Genomic DNA, 12,635 nt, shown 5'->3' with positions numbered 1-12,635 from the left:
CGAGGACAGAATTTTCATTGTATAGGTGAACAACCCCTTTAACGTTATGGTGATTAGATTTCATAGTTTAATTTCATTTATTTCCTAGCTTTATTCATCATGGGTTGTGCTGTGATATGGTCTGCTGTGTATGTTGTGTTATTATATGTGGGTGGATGCAAAATGCAACAGAAATGTAATACTTCCTGAACTTGTCAGAGATGAATTCTATTGGACTCGTCCTCGACAACACTGATGGATGAAGCAGATTGCATTAAAAAAGCAAAGGTTAAAAGGTCACAGCAACGACGTCTCTTACACTTCTCTAGACCGGTAATTAATTTTGAAAGATTGCTTGAGTGTTTGTGGGAGAGAATCACAGATCAAGAGAAAATGAGCAATGAACTTGTGCGAGAAATTACACACAAAGCTGGGGAGGGGAAATGATTGATTGGAAGGGCCAAAGGAAAATGACATCATGGATTTTGTTTATTCTCGATGGTAAGCGGCGCGTGGCCTTTTAGCCTGCCGTGTGATTTCACATCGGATTGTTTTCTAATATGTTTTGATGACACGTCCTGAATCCAATTACTCACCCCACAAATAACATGAACAAACTCAGCACATTGTGGAGTGTTTTAATGGGGGCGGCAACTGTGTCGTCTGCCGATCCTCACACACTCTCCAAACCTGTGATATATCATCATATCCAAAACCTGTGATATATCACAAACTCATAATACTGCTCTTTAAAATAAGGCAAAACGGCCTTTGTGTCCTCATCAGTCTCGTTCAATGCCACTAATGTCACAGTGTCTGCTACATTAATCAACTTGAATAAAAAAACTGAAATAATACTTATTATAAACAAAGGCTCTAGATATTGGTATTTTTAGATCATTTGTAGTGATGTGAAAGTGTTTTTGAAGTTATACATCTTTCAAATGTAATCTAAAGAAATATGTCTGTCTATCTATCATCAATCTACTGTATCTTTCTCTTATATCTGTCAGTCTATCTATCTACATCCATCCATCCATATATCTATCTGTATTTATCTTAAACCTGTCTATCTATCCATCTATCTATATTTTATATCTATCTATCAATCTAATACCCGTCTATCATTCTATCTATCGTTCTGTCTTATATTTATATATCGTTCTGTCTTATATCTATCTATTGTTCTGTCTATCTATCTATCTATCTATCTATCTATCTATCTATCTATCTATCTATCTATCTATCTATCTATCTATATTTCTCTCTCTCTCTCTCTCTCTCTCTCTCTCTCTATATATATATATATATATATATATATATATTATTTAAGGTAAGGTAATTGAATTTTTTTTTTTTTTCACCAAAATGACAGAAAAAAACACTATTGACTGTGAGACTATCACCTGTAGTCAATGTAAATGTGTTTCACTCTTCTGGTCCGATATTTACAATAAAGAAAACAAGGTCATTTCATTCACTATAAATGCTTCTTGGCAGTACAGATCTGACTAGCGTTCTCTCGGCTTGAGCTGGGCAGCGCTGATGCTTTTCACACTGTCTTTCAAAGGCCTATCATTACTTTGAAACATAAAAGCTAGTGATGTATAGACATCCTGTCAAGATATAGAACTCCGTGTTATAGTGACATGCCACATTTAATATGGTGTCTTCACATCAAACCTTCCGTACACCGTTGAGCCTGAAACCCAGGAGCCTCCAATGACACCCGTGCTTGTTTGCATTGACGTTTGCTTTAAAAATAATACAAAAGGACAAAACATGAAGATCATTGGCTGAATTTAAATGTGTGAATTTGAAAACAGTAAACCTGCATGTGCATCTTTATGAATCTTTCACACAGCTGGTATCAAAAGTAAGCATGAAGTTTTCAGTTCATGTCCACCAAACTAAAAAGGCATTTTTTGACATTTGAAGGTCGTTCTCCAGTTCTTTTATCCCACTTAAACTCATGTGGAAAAAATCACCCGCAACTTGTCTTCTTTGTCACATAATGTCATATAACGAACAGCGATCTTTTCAACAAAGAGACTTCAACTTATTAATTTTTGCCATCTATGCCTGGGCAAAGCCTCCAAATCAACATTCTGACTGGCTGTAATTGCAAAGCCACCATGGTTCGATACACATGACCTTTACTACCTTTAAAGCCATTTCCATTTCATACAAAAATGTCCTGTTAATTGCAAAAGGGGGTATAATTTGTTCACCATGCAGTGTTTTGAAGACAGTGTAAGAATTCATTTCCATCCTAATTTATCAATGCCATCGCCCAATGCCAAAAACCTTATTTTAAATATTAACGTGACTTTCCCGCTCAAATGCAATCTGGATCCGGCATGGGCGAACACAGGGAATCTTTATTGTGAGTCTGTGGGATTAAAGAGGTCAGTCAGTTTTATAATGTCTGGTTTGCATTGCACATGTGCCATTTTTGCATTTATTTAGTTCTGATGGGGTGTCTTTGCTGCTTTCAACAATAAATGAATGCAAACACAAAAGATCAGTGATCTCTAGTCAAGAGAAATGGGCTTAATTGCCATAAAAATGTGTTGATTTTTGGGGTGAAACATGACAGGTTTGGTGAGATACAGTAAACATAATGGACTCCGTTTTATAAGGAACCAAAGCGCACTGCTTTCTCATCTTCCACGAGTCTTTCATTCCCACCGACTGATTTTGTTCCGGTGCAAGCGCGCACTCATCATCAACAAACACGCAATCCTGCAGGAGCCGATGGGCGATTACGGAGAGAGCTTATCATCAGGCCGCGGCGGCGCAATCAGGAGAGCGCTTGATTGGCTGTCGAAGAGTTCCACAGGTTCCGATGGCACTGTATATCTGAATCTCTGAGGGCCCATCACGCAATCTTCAGAGTCATCAGGACTTCCTGTAAACAGCATATTAGCCACAAAAATAACCGGCTGACGTCTGAGTGAACGCTCAGACTCGGCTTTAAAACTGACGTGTACAATCTGTCATCTACAGTATGTTGCTATGTTAATAGAGTTTGAGACTTCTACACGTGTATAGCTGCATGCTTAATGTGCATGAATCAGTATTTCATAAACTGGGGCAAGTTGTCGCAAGTTGTCACATTGACATACAGTAAGACAAGTCAAATATGCACTACTGTTCCAAAGTTAGTGGTCAGTAACTTTTTTATGTTTGTTTTTTAAAGTAATCAATACTTTTATGTAGCCAGGACGCATTTAATTGATCTAAAGAGACAGTGAAGTCATTTCTAATGTTAAAAAAGATTTCTATTTCAAATAAATACTGTTCTTTTTAATCTGTACTATTCATCCTGAAAAAAATATATTAAGCAGCACAACTGTTTCAACATTGATAATAATAAGAAACGTTTCTTGAGCAGTAAATCGGCATATTAGAATGATTTCTGAAGGATCATGTGACACCGAAGACTGAAGTAATGATGCTGAAAATTCAGCTTTGATCACAGGAATAAATCACATTTAAAAATATATTAAAATAGAAGAAAGCTTAAATTGTAATAATATTTCACTATATTACCATATTTTTAATCAAACAAAGGCATTCTTGGTGAACATAAGAAACTTCTCTTAGAAATATTAAAAAATCGTACTGATCACAAAATTTTAAATGGTATGTATAATAAAAATGAGTGTTCAGGACAGCGCTATTTTCATAAATGTCAGGCTGTCAAATTCATATTTGTTAAATTTGGTAATTTTATGCGGTTTATTAATTATCATTTCTGAGCCAAAATTGTTTGGTTTTGCACTTGAATTTTGGTTCTATGAATTGTATGAGTTTTGCCTTAAGTTGTTTGTAATGTTTTATTTAAATTTTACTAAATAAAATAATAATAAATATTGCTAGGATGCAATACATTTTAAATGCTGAAATGTTGCAGAAGACTTTTGTTTTATTGTGACAACTTACCCCATACAGTGTGACAACATGCCCCGATATAGAAGCAAATATGTCAATATGTGTTCAATGACCTGTATATGTTATACATTACATGTATACATTAATCTTACGGTTAATCTGATTTTAGAAATATTCTCTGCAGTAAAAAGTGTGACAACTCACCCCGGTCTCAATTCTGTGTAAAAAGAACGGCATGTTTGATAAAGTCATTAAATTATGTTTATTTATGGAAGTTTTCTTGTACATAGTTCACCATGCAGTCTAACAGTAACTATTTATCCACGTCACGTAACACAAACAGTAACACGAACATGAAGTAATATGACATCATTATACACCAGGGTTTGAACGTACAGTTCACATATTTACAGATGCCCATTCGTCATTATCAGCCTTGCCACACGTCTGCTTTCTCACCGATCGCAGGACACACAATGGGGTGAAGCAGTGTTTAACAAAATGTAGCAACTGCAAGGCACAAAATGTTTATACATTTCTTTGTTTTTCAGGGAGTAAAAAAAAATGGTATCGCATCAAACTGCCAAAAGATGATCACATGCCACACAACATCACACAACCGTCGTGTTGCATAGAAACTGTGGCGTTACGTCACTCGGCTAGAGAGGAACGTGAAGCCTGTAACCTCCACATGAGGATTTTAGAATGTGGAGACCATGACGTCATGTCTGATTAGGACCACATAACTGATTCATGGGGCGACCCTCAGGTAACATACCTCTATGCTCAGGCACCAAATATTTGAGCCTGCTTAGATGTCGCTAGCTGGCTGATCAGGTCTAGTATCATCAGGAATATGACAGAAGAGGCTTGTGTGTAGTCTACCGTGTTGAAGCGTTAGGGTCGAGATGGTGGAAGACTGGTGAGGTAGCTCAGTCCAGAGTGGAGCTTGGAGGGGTGGTCAGCAAGGGGTAAGGTCAGCAAAGGTCACGGGTAAATAGTAAAGCAGCCAGGAGGAAGAGGATGAGGGTGCTGAGGATGAAGGACTTAGAGCTCTAAAGTGCCAGACTAATGGCCCATGCACTAACATCCAGTTAGGTGTCCGTTCCAGACCCCCACATCAACATACAGAGGTGGTGTTTGAGACTTCACTAGCGCAGTCAGGGTTTACACACAGGAGTGGCTAGACTTCCAGAGAATCTCTGCAAAAAACACACACAGATTCACATCGTTAGTAACTAAAAAGTAAAACTGCAGTGACTGCTGCTAACTCACAGATCTTAAATCCAGACACAGATGTATAGGCCGTGTTGGGTGTAATCCATTACTACAATTAAATTACTTTCCTCTTGAAAAAGTAAAGTAAGGGATTTCTGTAATTTAATTAGTTACTTCTGATGTAATTGCATTAAATACTGTATAGACAATAGAACAATTCTACATAAAACAGTAGTTAAAATGTATGATTTAATGTGACTTTCTCCCTTTTAATACTTTGGTCAGGTCAAAGACTAAAAAGATGCTTTCCAACAGATTTTATCGTAGTTTTTGTCCAACTCCATTGACTTAAGTCATGACAAAAACTACGATAAAATCTGTTGGAAAGCATCTTTTGCAGCGATTTTTGTGTGAGCATATCAGTGAACACCCCAGACCACTCGGTGAGTTTCACGTCTTTGTAAACTAAAGTTTAATGCGTTTTATGAATGATTGTTCCAGTGCCCCGATGAGCATTGTCGAGGTGGTTTGCTAACACAGAAACCTAAAATTCTCGGGACAGCAGCATTTGTCCAAATTTTAATCTTAACCGTTCTATTTCATCAGAAACAATCTTAAAACAGGGCTTTAAGTGTAAAAATACCGAACTTATCCTTTAAGGTTGATATGGGATTTAAAAAGTAATAAGTAATGCAATACTTTTGAGAGTAATTAGTAATCTAATTACACTACTGAATATGTAATTAGTAACTAGTAATTAATTACATTTTAGAGTAAGTGCTCATAACAGACTTATGTAACAGATCAATAAAGTTACATTTAAAAAAAAATTAAATCATATATATATAGTATATAGTCATTTATAGTATAGTATCATATACAGTACATAGTAATTTATATGCTTTCAAGATAGACAGACAGACAGACAGATAGATGGATAGATAGATAGATGATAGATAGATAGATAGATAGATAGATAGATAGATAGATAGATAGATAGATAGATAGATAGATGGATAGATAGATATTTTTATTCATTTAATTTTCATTATATATTATATATGGTACATGAACTGTGAAACATGAACCAAGATGTTATTTGTACTATAAAGCATGCATTGCATTTGATTAGTATGTTTGTTTGTTTGGTCCAGGTCTTCTTTGTCATGTGACACTGCGGTACATTGAACAGTGTATTGTGAACTGAACCCACAATGACCGCAGGGCTGACATCACAGTGTCTGTAGAGACAGATAGTTAGTTCTCTCTGTCCCTGGAGCCTCGGGCGTTTGCTAAAATGTGTCCGACCCAGCAACTATTCAAAATCTTCAAGATGACCTTCCTTTTGCATCATGATATAACCGTTATCATTTGATCATTTATGTATGTGGTGGTTACATACCAAAATTTCCATTTCCATATACATTTTTTTCTTCATATCTAATTTTGCCCAACCCAGTACTAGCTCAGTTTTGTGTTCGCCATCTGTTAATTCCACCACATTACAATGTGTCGTATATTGTTGCAGTCGGGAGACTAAGAGAGCAGCTCTCTTTAAGTTTTCCATCAGGTGCATATGCTTCTCATCAAGAGAAATGATTGCCGACCAATAGACATTCATTATTTCAACCCTGCGCTGATGAGGCCACAGCAGCGACCGAGAAAGAGACAGTAAGAGAGAAAGACTGAGAAAAATGAGAAGACAATTCAAAGGCTAACCCCATTGGATATATAGACCATGTTACGTCATGAATGCTTTTCAAACCAATTTACTGGTAAGGGAGTCATCATGTAGAAAGTACAGTGGCCAATAATTTAAACCATAACACTGTCGGTCCAAACCGGGCATTTGCGTCATCGTGAAGTGAGCCTTTGGGTTTTTATCAAACAGAATTTCACAACGCACAAGCAACGGGAAAAACACAAAACAAACTCATTTCAAAAACCGTCACTAATAAATCATGGTAGCGTGCAGTATGGAGTGCACTGGAAAATGGGGTAGTTTGCAATGTAACGCTTCACGTGGAAAAGACCCTGTGGCTGTTTTTCAGCGGTGTGGTGGAAGTGGCCGGGAGGGAGAGCTTGTGTGTGTTGAAGCGAGTCCTATAGCACCTACCTTGACCTGAGGCCTGCTGCTGACTCTACTCCTTCCTATAGATGAGCTATCTGTCTGTGGACCGCTGATCTGAGCCCTGCAGCCCTCCACAACACCACTGATGCTCTCTGACCTTGCCAGCTGAAAGACAGAGAGGAAAAGAGAAATGGTACTTCCACAATTTCTTTTTGAACATTTCTTGTTTTGTGAAATTTGTTACTTTCTTTCTTTACACTGCAGTTTTTAGAATTTAATTTAATGTAATTTAATTTATAGTACTTTTAATTTCTAATGGTGAAGCTTGTATTTCTGTGCCAATAGAGTCACTAAATGAAATAATAATAATAAATCATTTTGATAATAAATAATAAATTTGCATAATCTTCCATTGGAAAAGTGTTTACACACAGGTCAACCTTATATTACTTTGGCAATTGGCACAAATGATTTGACAATGAAATGGACACCAATAAAGTACACTAATTTGACATTGAAAATTTGAGAAACCAGTCTTTCTTTGCTAAAAATGTTCTAAATACAATTTTTAATATTTTAACATTAAAATTAATCACCCTAAATTTTACTGTTTACTCCATTTGCACTGTTGTTATAATGCTTATTTGACACTATTCACATTAGAAAACAAAAAATAGACAGAGAGAGAGAGAGAGAGAGAGAGAGAGAGAGAGAGAGAGAGAGAGAGAGAGAGAGAGAGAGAGAGACTGTAAATAGACAGAGCAGAAAGAAACATCAACAGATTGAGGTATATATGGATGTTAAAAAAGATGAAGATTGTAATAGATCCCTTTCTGTTTTCATACAAAACCATCCAGCCATTTTTATGAAATCAATATGTCCTTAAGAGTAAAACATTGAAATTTAAAATTGATGACTTAAGTCAAATTAATTTTGTGTTTTCGGTCTCAATAATGATCTGGAAAGTAGGAACTTAATTTGCCTGATATAAGGTCAAACATAGGATTTGCAGACAGAGTTGGAACCAAGCTGGGAGAAGTTTGCATATGAAATAGAAAACTACTTAAAAAGAACACAAATACATGCTAATTCAGTCATGAAATTAAGTAATGATCCTCGCCGCATTCTTGCTTATGAATCATAATATAATCTGACTGATTATGATTATTCTGTTCTGTAGACCTTAAAATTTTAAATCTACGCCTGCAAATCCTTCTTCCATTAGCACTTCAGGGGAAAAGCGCAGGGGAGGGGTGAGAGAATGAATAAAAATCCCCTCTTAAATATTTAGTCAATGAGATGAATTCAGCAGAAACGCACACCGCTCTCATTACAAGCAGATAGAGCACGGTGTAATGTCGAAACACACCTGTTTATGAGTCGACTTGGCTTCCTGTAGAGAGCGGCGCCCTTTCCCAACGTTCTTCTGTTTCATCAACTGTGAAGCAGGAGCCCTTTCATCGCTATCTGTCTTCCTTATCAGCGGACAGTTAATTTTGGGATTAATATAAAGGCTGCCATCCTCTTTTAAAGGATTTGTAGTGGAGCAAGAGACTCTTATCTTAGTCATTACAGGGGAAATATTGGATTCAAGCATTTTAGTATCTGCAAAACATTCAACAGTATCTATTGGGGTTTCACATGGTAAAGGATTAAGATAAGGCGCCTCATTATGGCACTCTGACTGGCTACCAGCTACACTTCCTAGAGAAATACCATGTGCGTTTTGGTATTCATCGCAACCCGATGAAGGTGCTGGGCTCAGGAGACCGAGTGGCTCGATTAGTTTGTGTCTCGTGGGCCGTTTGCTAATGGACATGCTGTAACAGAGAGGAGGACCCAGGTACACTTCCTCTGTGCAGGCCTCGAAGAGTGGCTCTTCGTCACGGATATCTGGTGTGCTCGAAAGGATCGGGGAGCTGCTCTTGTCTTCCGCACAGGTGCTGACCTCTCCGCAGTCACTATCATGCGAGGACAGCGACAGATAGGAGTAGAAGTCGCCCTTCCGCAAATGAATAAGCCGATGGGAGTGCTCGAGGACCTTCTCTCTGATCTGAGATACAGACGCTGGGCTACATACCTCCGTCGGCTGCTCTCCCTGCATCTCTTTGGTCTTCAGGGCCACAGATGTCATGTCAATGATCTCCATCACAAAGTCATGGACATTGTCACTCTTGGCCTCTTCAGACATGAAAGCAGGATGACTGCAGCTCTCTGAAGAGCTTTCTTGATGGTTCTCGTGGACGTCATTCAGAAAGGCAGAAAGCTGCTTCTGTCGGCTGTGAGCGTGAGCGGCTAGACCCGAGCACTCCTCTACGGGAGAGATGGTGGGGGAGGGACGGCGGGAATTGTGACAGGGGAGCTCACCTTTTAACTGTCCTTCCAGGGAACTCAAGCTCTGTTCGCATGAGGATGGAGAGGTGGCGGTCAACATATTGCTTTTGACGTCATTGACAGAGCCTTTAAACGATTCCCCTTTCTTGGTTAGCAGACTTCCCTCTTCTCTCAGCAGCTCGTCGTCTTCATCCTTCCCTTTGATGTGAGAGCTCTCGACATTGCCGTTTTCCATGTCATCCACAAAGCGGCTGATATAGCTCCTGGTGGCGTCCCGACGGTTTCCAGCCACCTCCTGTTGCTTGAGGCTCTCATTTTTAGCATTAGTGTTGGCTTCCAAGAGTTTCAGCGCAGACCGGCTGAGAAATTGCCGATCGTTAGTATTCTTAATGGGTGACAGGATGTCTCTAGACAGGGTGCCACACTGCAGTTCATCCACTAGATCTGCCTCATTTTTCTCTCTACTTTGAGATCTAGGCTTTATCCAGCTTTGAAACTCACCCTTTATATAATCCAACCCGAGAGTGAAGGAACCTTCAGTGTATTCTTCCTCTGAGGTTACACTAGAGTCATCATCTTTAATACCAAGCTCCTCTTCTGTGAGCGTCAGAGTGGAGCTAGAGAGAAGATCGCTGTCTTCCTCATCGTCAGTACAGGCTGAAGTGCAGGAAACGTTGACAACCATACTGATACTTGCGTCAGTCTCGTCGGTTTGTTGCTGGCTGCGGCAATGTTTGCGGAAGGACGCATTTGATTCAGCAGCAGCGCAGCGGTTCATTTGCACGGCTAGGTCCTCTGATGCCACGGACAAGTCCTCTGTGCTGCTCAGCTCTGTCAGGGAGGCTGCTGAGCTCTCGTTAATGGAGGAGGGAGCACCAGCTGAGTGTGACCCACGCCACAGCGAGCTGCTCTGGAGCGTTACGTCAGAGACGCTACGTGTCATCTCCAGAGCAAGAGGGCTTTGGATGTTCTCAAGGCGTTTTAGAAGTTCCAGAGTTCTTCTGCTGAGTTCTCCTGTGGGCTCCACAGTCGATCCAATATCCCTCAGACTTTCCTTACTACCTGTGTCCTCTGTGCTCTTACATGGAGCAAGCCAACTTTCCAGGGAAGTGCTACGAGTTAGTGTCTCTTTGCTTGATGGGAATAATTCTCCTACAGCATAAAGGGAGTCAAGGGAAGACCCCTGGGAGAGCTGTGCAAACTCCTTTTGGAGCCTTTTGTGTGTAGTCACCCTCTCGTCATCTCTGCTCATGTTGAGATTTTTGTCATTAGCCTCTTGGCTTAGTTCAAGGTCATTGGCAAGGATCTTGACTTGCTCCTTGTGGTGTTTCTTCCTGTTTTCTCCACCATCTTCTCTTTTCTTTCTCATGATATGCAATCTCTGGTCTCTCTTCCCAATGCTTAGACTGTCAACATATTCTGCACACTTGTTGGCACGCTCCAAAACTCGGTCTATGGCTTCATCTGAGACTCTGTCTCCATTGAGTGAATCTTCTGTGGTTGGAGGGGTGAGAGTAACGCAAACTTTTGGATCATCATTCTGGAACAGCAGGCACATCTCAGAGTTACCTGTGGTCTCCGTGTCCCCTTCACTAACTATCCCACTTTCGCTCTCTGATCTCTTAGCTGAATCCGATAGCAGCTCGTGCTTCCCCTTCAACAGGTCTCCCAATATATCAGGTAGAGATTCAGCTGAGGAGAAGGAGGAATCCATGCTCAGGCTCTTCAACAGTGACGGCTGGACTTTGGATGAAGATGATTTGTGATTATATTGGGGTTGTTGGTAGAGTTCAACATTATCCAGACTGTACACCTGATAAACACAGGAAGATGGGTCATTCGACTCTGCTGTGCTCAAGGCTGCTCCGCACCGTATGACATTTGGGCATGACTCGGTGAGATTCAAAGGCTCCTTTGGGGAATTAAGATGTGATTTAGATCCAGGATTTTGTTCATCTTCACGGTCCTGTGTCTCCAGATTGCAGATAGTCATGTCCATCTCGTCCCACTCCCAAGAGTCTTCCATCAGCCCATGGAGGTCCATAAGCGAAGGCTCAATGAGGTTCCCAGGGACCTGTAGGAGGGGAAAAAAATGTCAGGGGCAAAGAAATTCTCAATTGGACTTTTAATTAGATCAAATGCAAAGTTAATCTGGGACAAATACATTTTTGCTTAGATATGGGTATTCAGCACAACACATAATTACACAAATTGCTTTGCTTCTTGTTCAAGCAGGAAGAGTATATTTATATGATCCTCTTTATCTCATTAATCTAATAAACTGGCAAATCTAACACTTGCTTTGTATGTTATATATCCCATAAAATGAATTTTTATTTGATTTCTGTTTATTTTCTTTCTGCTGATAAGGAAAATACTAATGCACAAGCTTGGATTGCTAGTGCATGATAAAAACCCTCAACTGTGAGAACAATCAATCAGTCTAATCAAATAAAAATTATTTCAATAAGCTGCCTCAGCTAACATTTGCACCCCGATTGCAGCGCATAACATTTTAATCAGATATACTAATTATAACCTTTAGCTACAACATTACAAAAGTCATTTTGCCAAGTTAAACAAGACGGTCCAGTATGGCCTGAAAATTTCTGAATGTCTCTGCTACTCTGTAAAACTTGAGAGTGAAATCATGAAATAACTTGACAGTGTCAATTAAAACTCTTTTGAAACCTTTTTTTTCTTCCTTTTAGCAGTTGCTCTTTCACTGGTTTACCACTGCCTTCAGAGTGGATGAAAGTTAACTTAAAAACCATTATGTCTTTCATTGACCTTCAAACTGAATTCTTAATATTTAAAAAAAAAAATCCTGCTAAAAGTGTAACGATTGGATTGTTTTTCAGACGCAAGACTTGTGAGCAAGGCCTCCTGAAGCATTCAACAGTCAGCTATTTCATCATCTCACAAAGTGTACTGTATTCACAAAAAACAAACTCTCCCTATTATTTTTCTTTTCCTTTATTCTGCACCCGCAAAAAAGTGAAATTGCACTTCAGCCCCGCAAGGTCAAGCTGAGAGAGGGGCGAGTAATTTGTCTTCCCCGTGTAAGTGAGTGGACATTCACAAACAGGTTGCTGGGCTTTTCTGTGTGAAGCATGCAGCCTCCCCAGAGCCCTGC

At 39.4% G+C, this 12,635-nt stretch overlaps 1 protein-coding gene across 5 annotated transcripts in view; it reads right to left on the bottom strand.

Moving 5' to 3' along the window:
• Positions 1-4,119: 4,119 nt before the first annotated feature.
• akap6 (A kinase (PRKA) anchor protein 6) overlaps positions 4,120-12,635 on the bottom strand; it is a 164,292-nt gene continuing 155,776 nt past the window's right edge. For 2 of the 5 annotated variants that reach the window (XM_077238907.1, XM_077238910.1), the window contains 4 exons: positions 9,483-11,573; positions 8,535-9,197; positions 7,211-7,330; positions 4,120-5,078 (listed from right to left, as the gene is read on the bottom strand). In XM_077238907.1, coding sequence (XP_077095022.1) covers positions 5,037-5,078; positions 7,211-7,330; positions 8,535-9,197; positions 9,483-11,573 — 2,916 coding nt within the window. In that variant the 3' untranslated portion in view covers positions 4,120-5,036. Of the gene's footprint in view, positions 5,079-7,210; positions 7,331-8,534; positions 11,574-12,635 lie in introns of all 5 variants that reach the window. The other 3 variants (XM_077238906.1, XM_077238909.1, XM_077238908.1) reach the window with 2 other exon arrangements.

The sequence above is a fragment of the Siphateles boraxobius genome, unplaced genomic scaffold (genome assembly GCF_051911475.1).
Source record: "Siphateles boraxobius isolate OS27281-9 unplaced genomic scaffold, OSU_SipBor_1 22, whole genome shotgun sequence".
NCBI lineage: Eukaryota > Metazoa > Chordata > Actinopteri > Cypriniformes > Leuciscidae > Siphateles > Siphateles boraxobius.
Note: the sequence above shows the minus strand (reverse complement) of the source record. Positions and strands in the feature narration are given on the sequence as shown.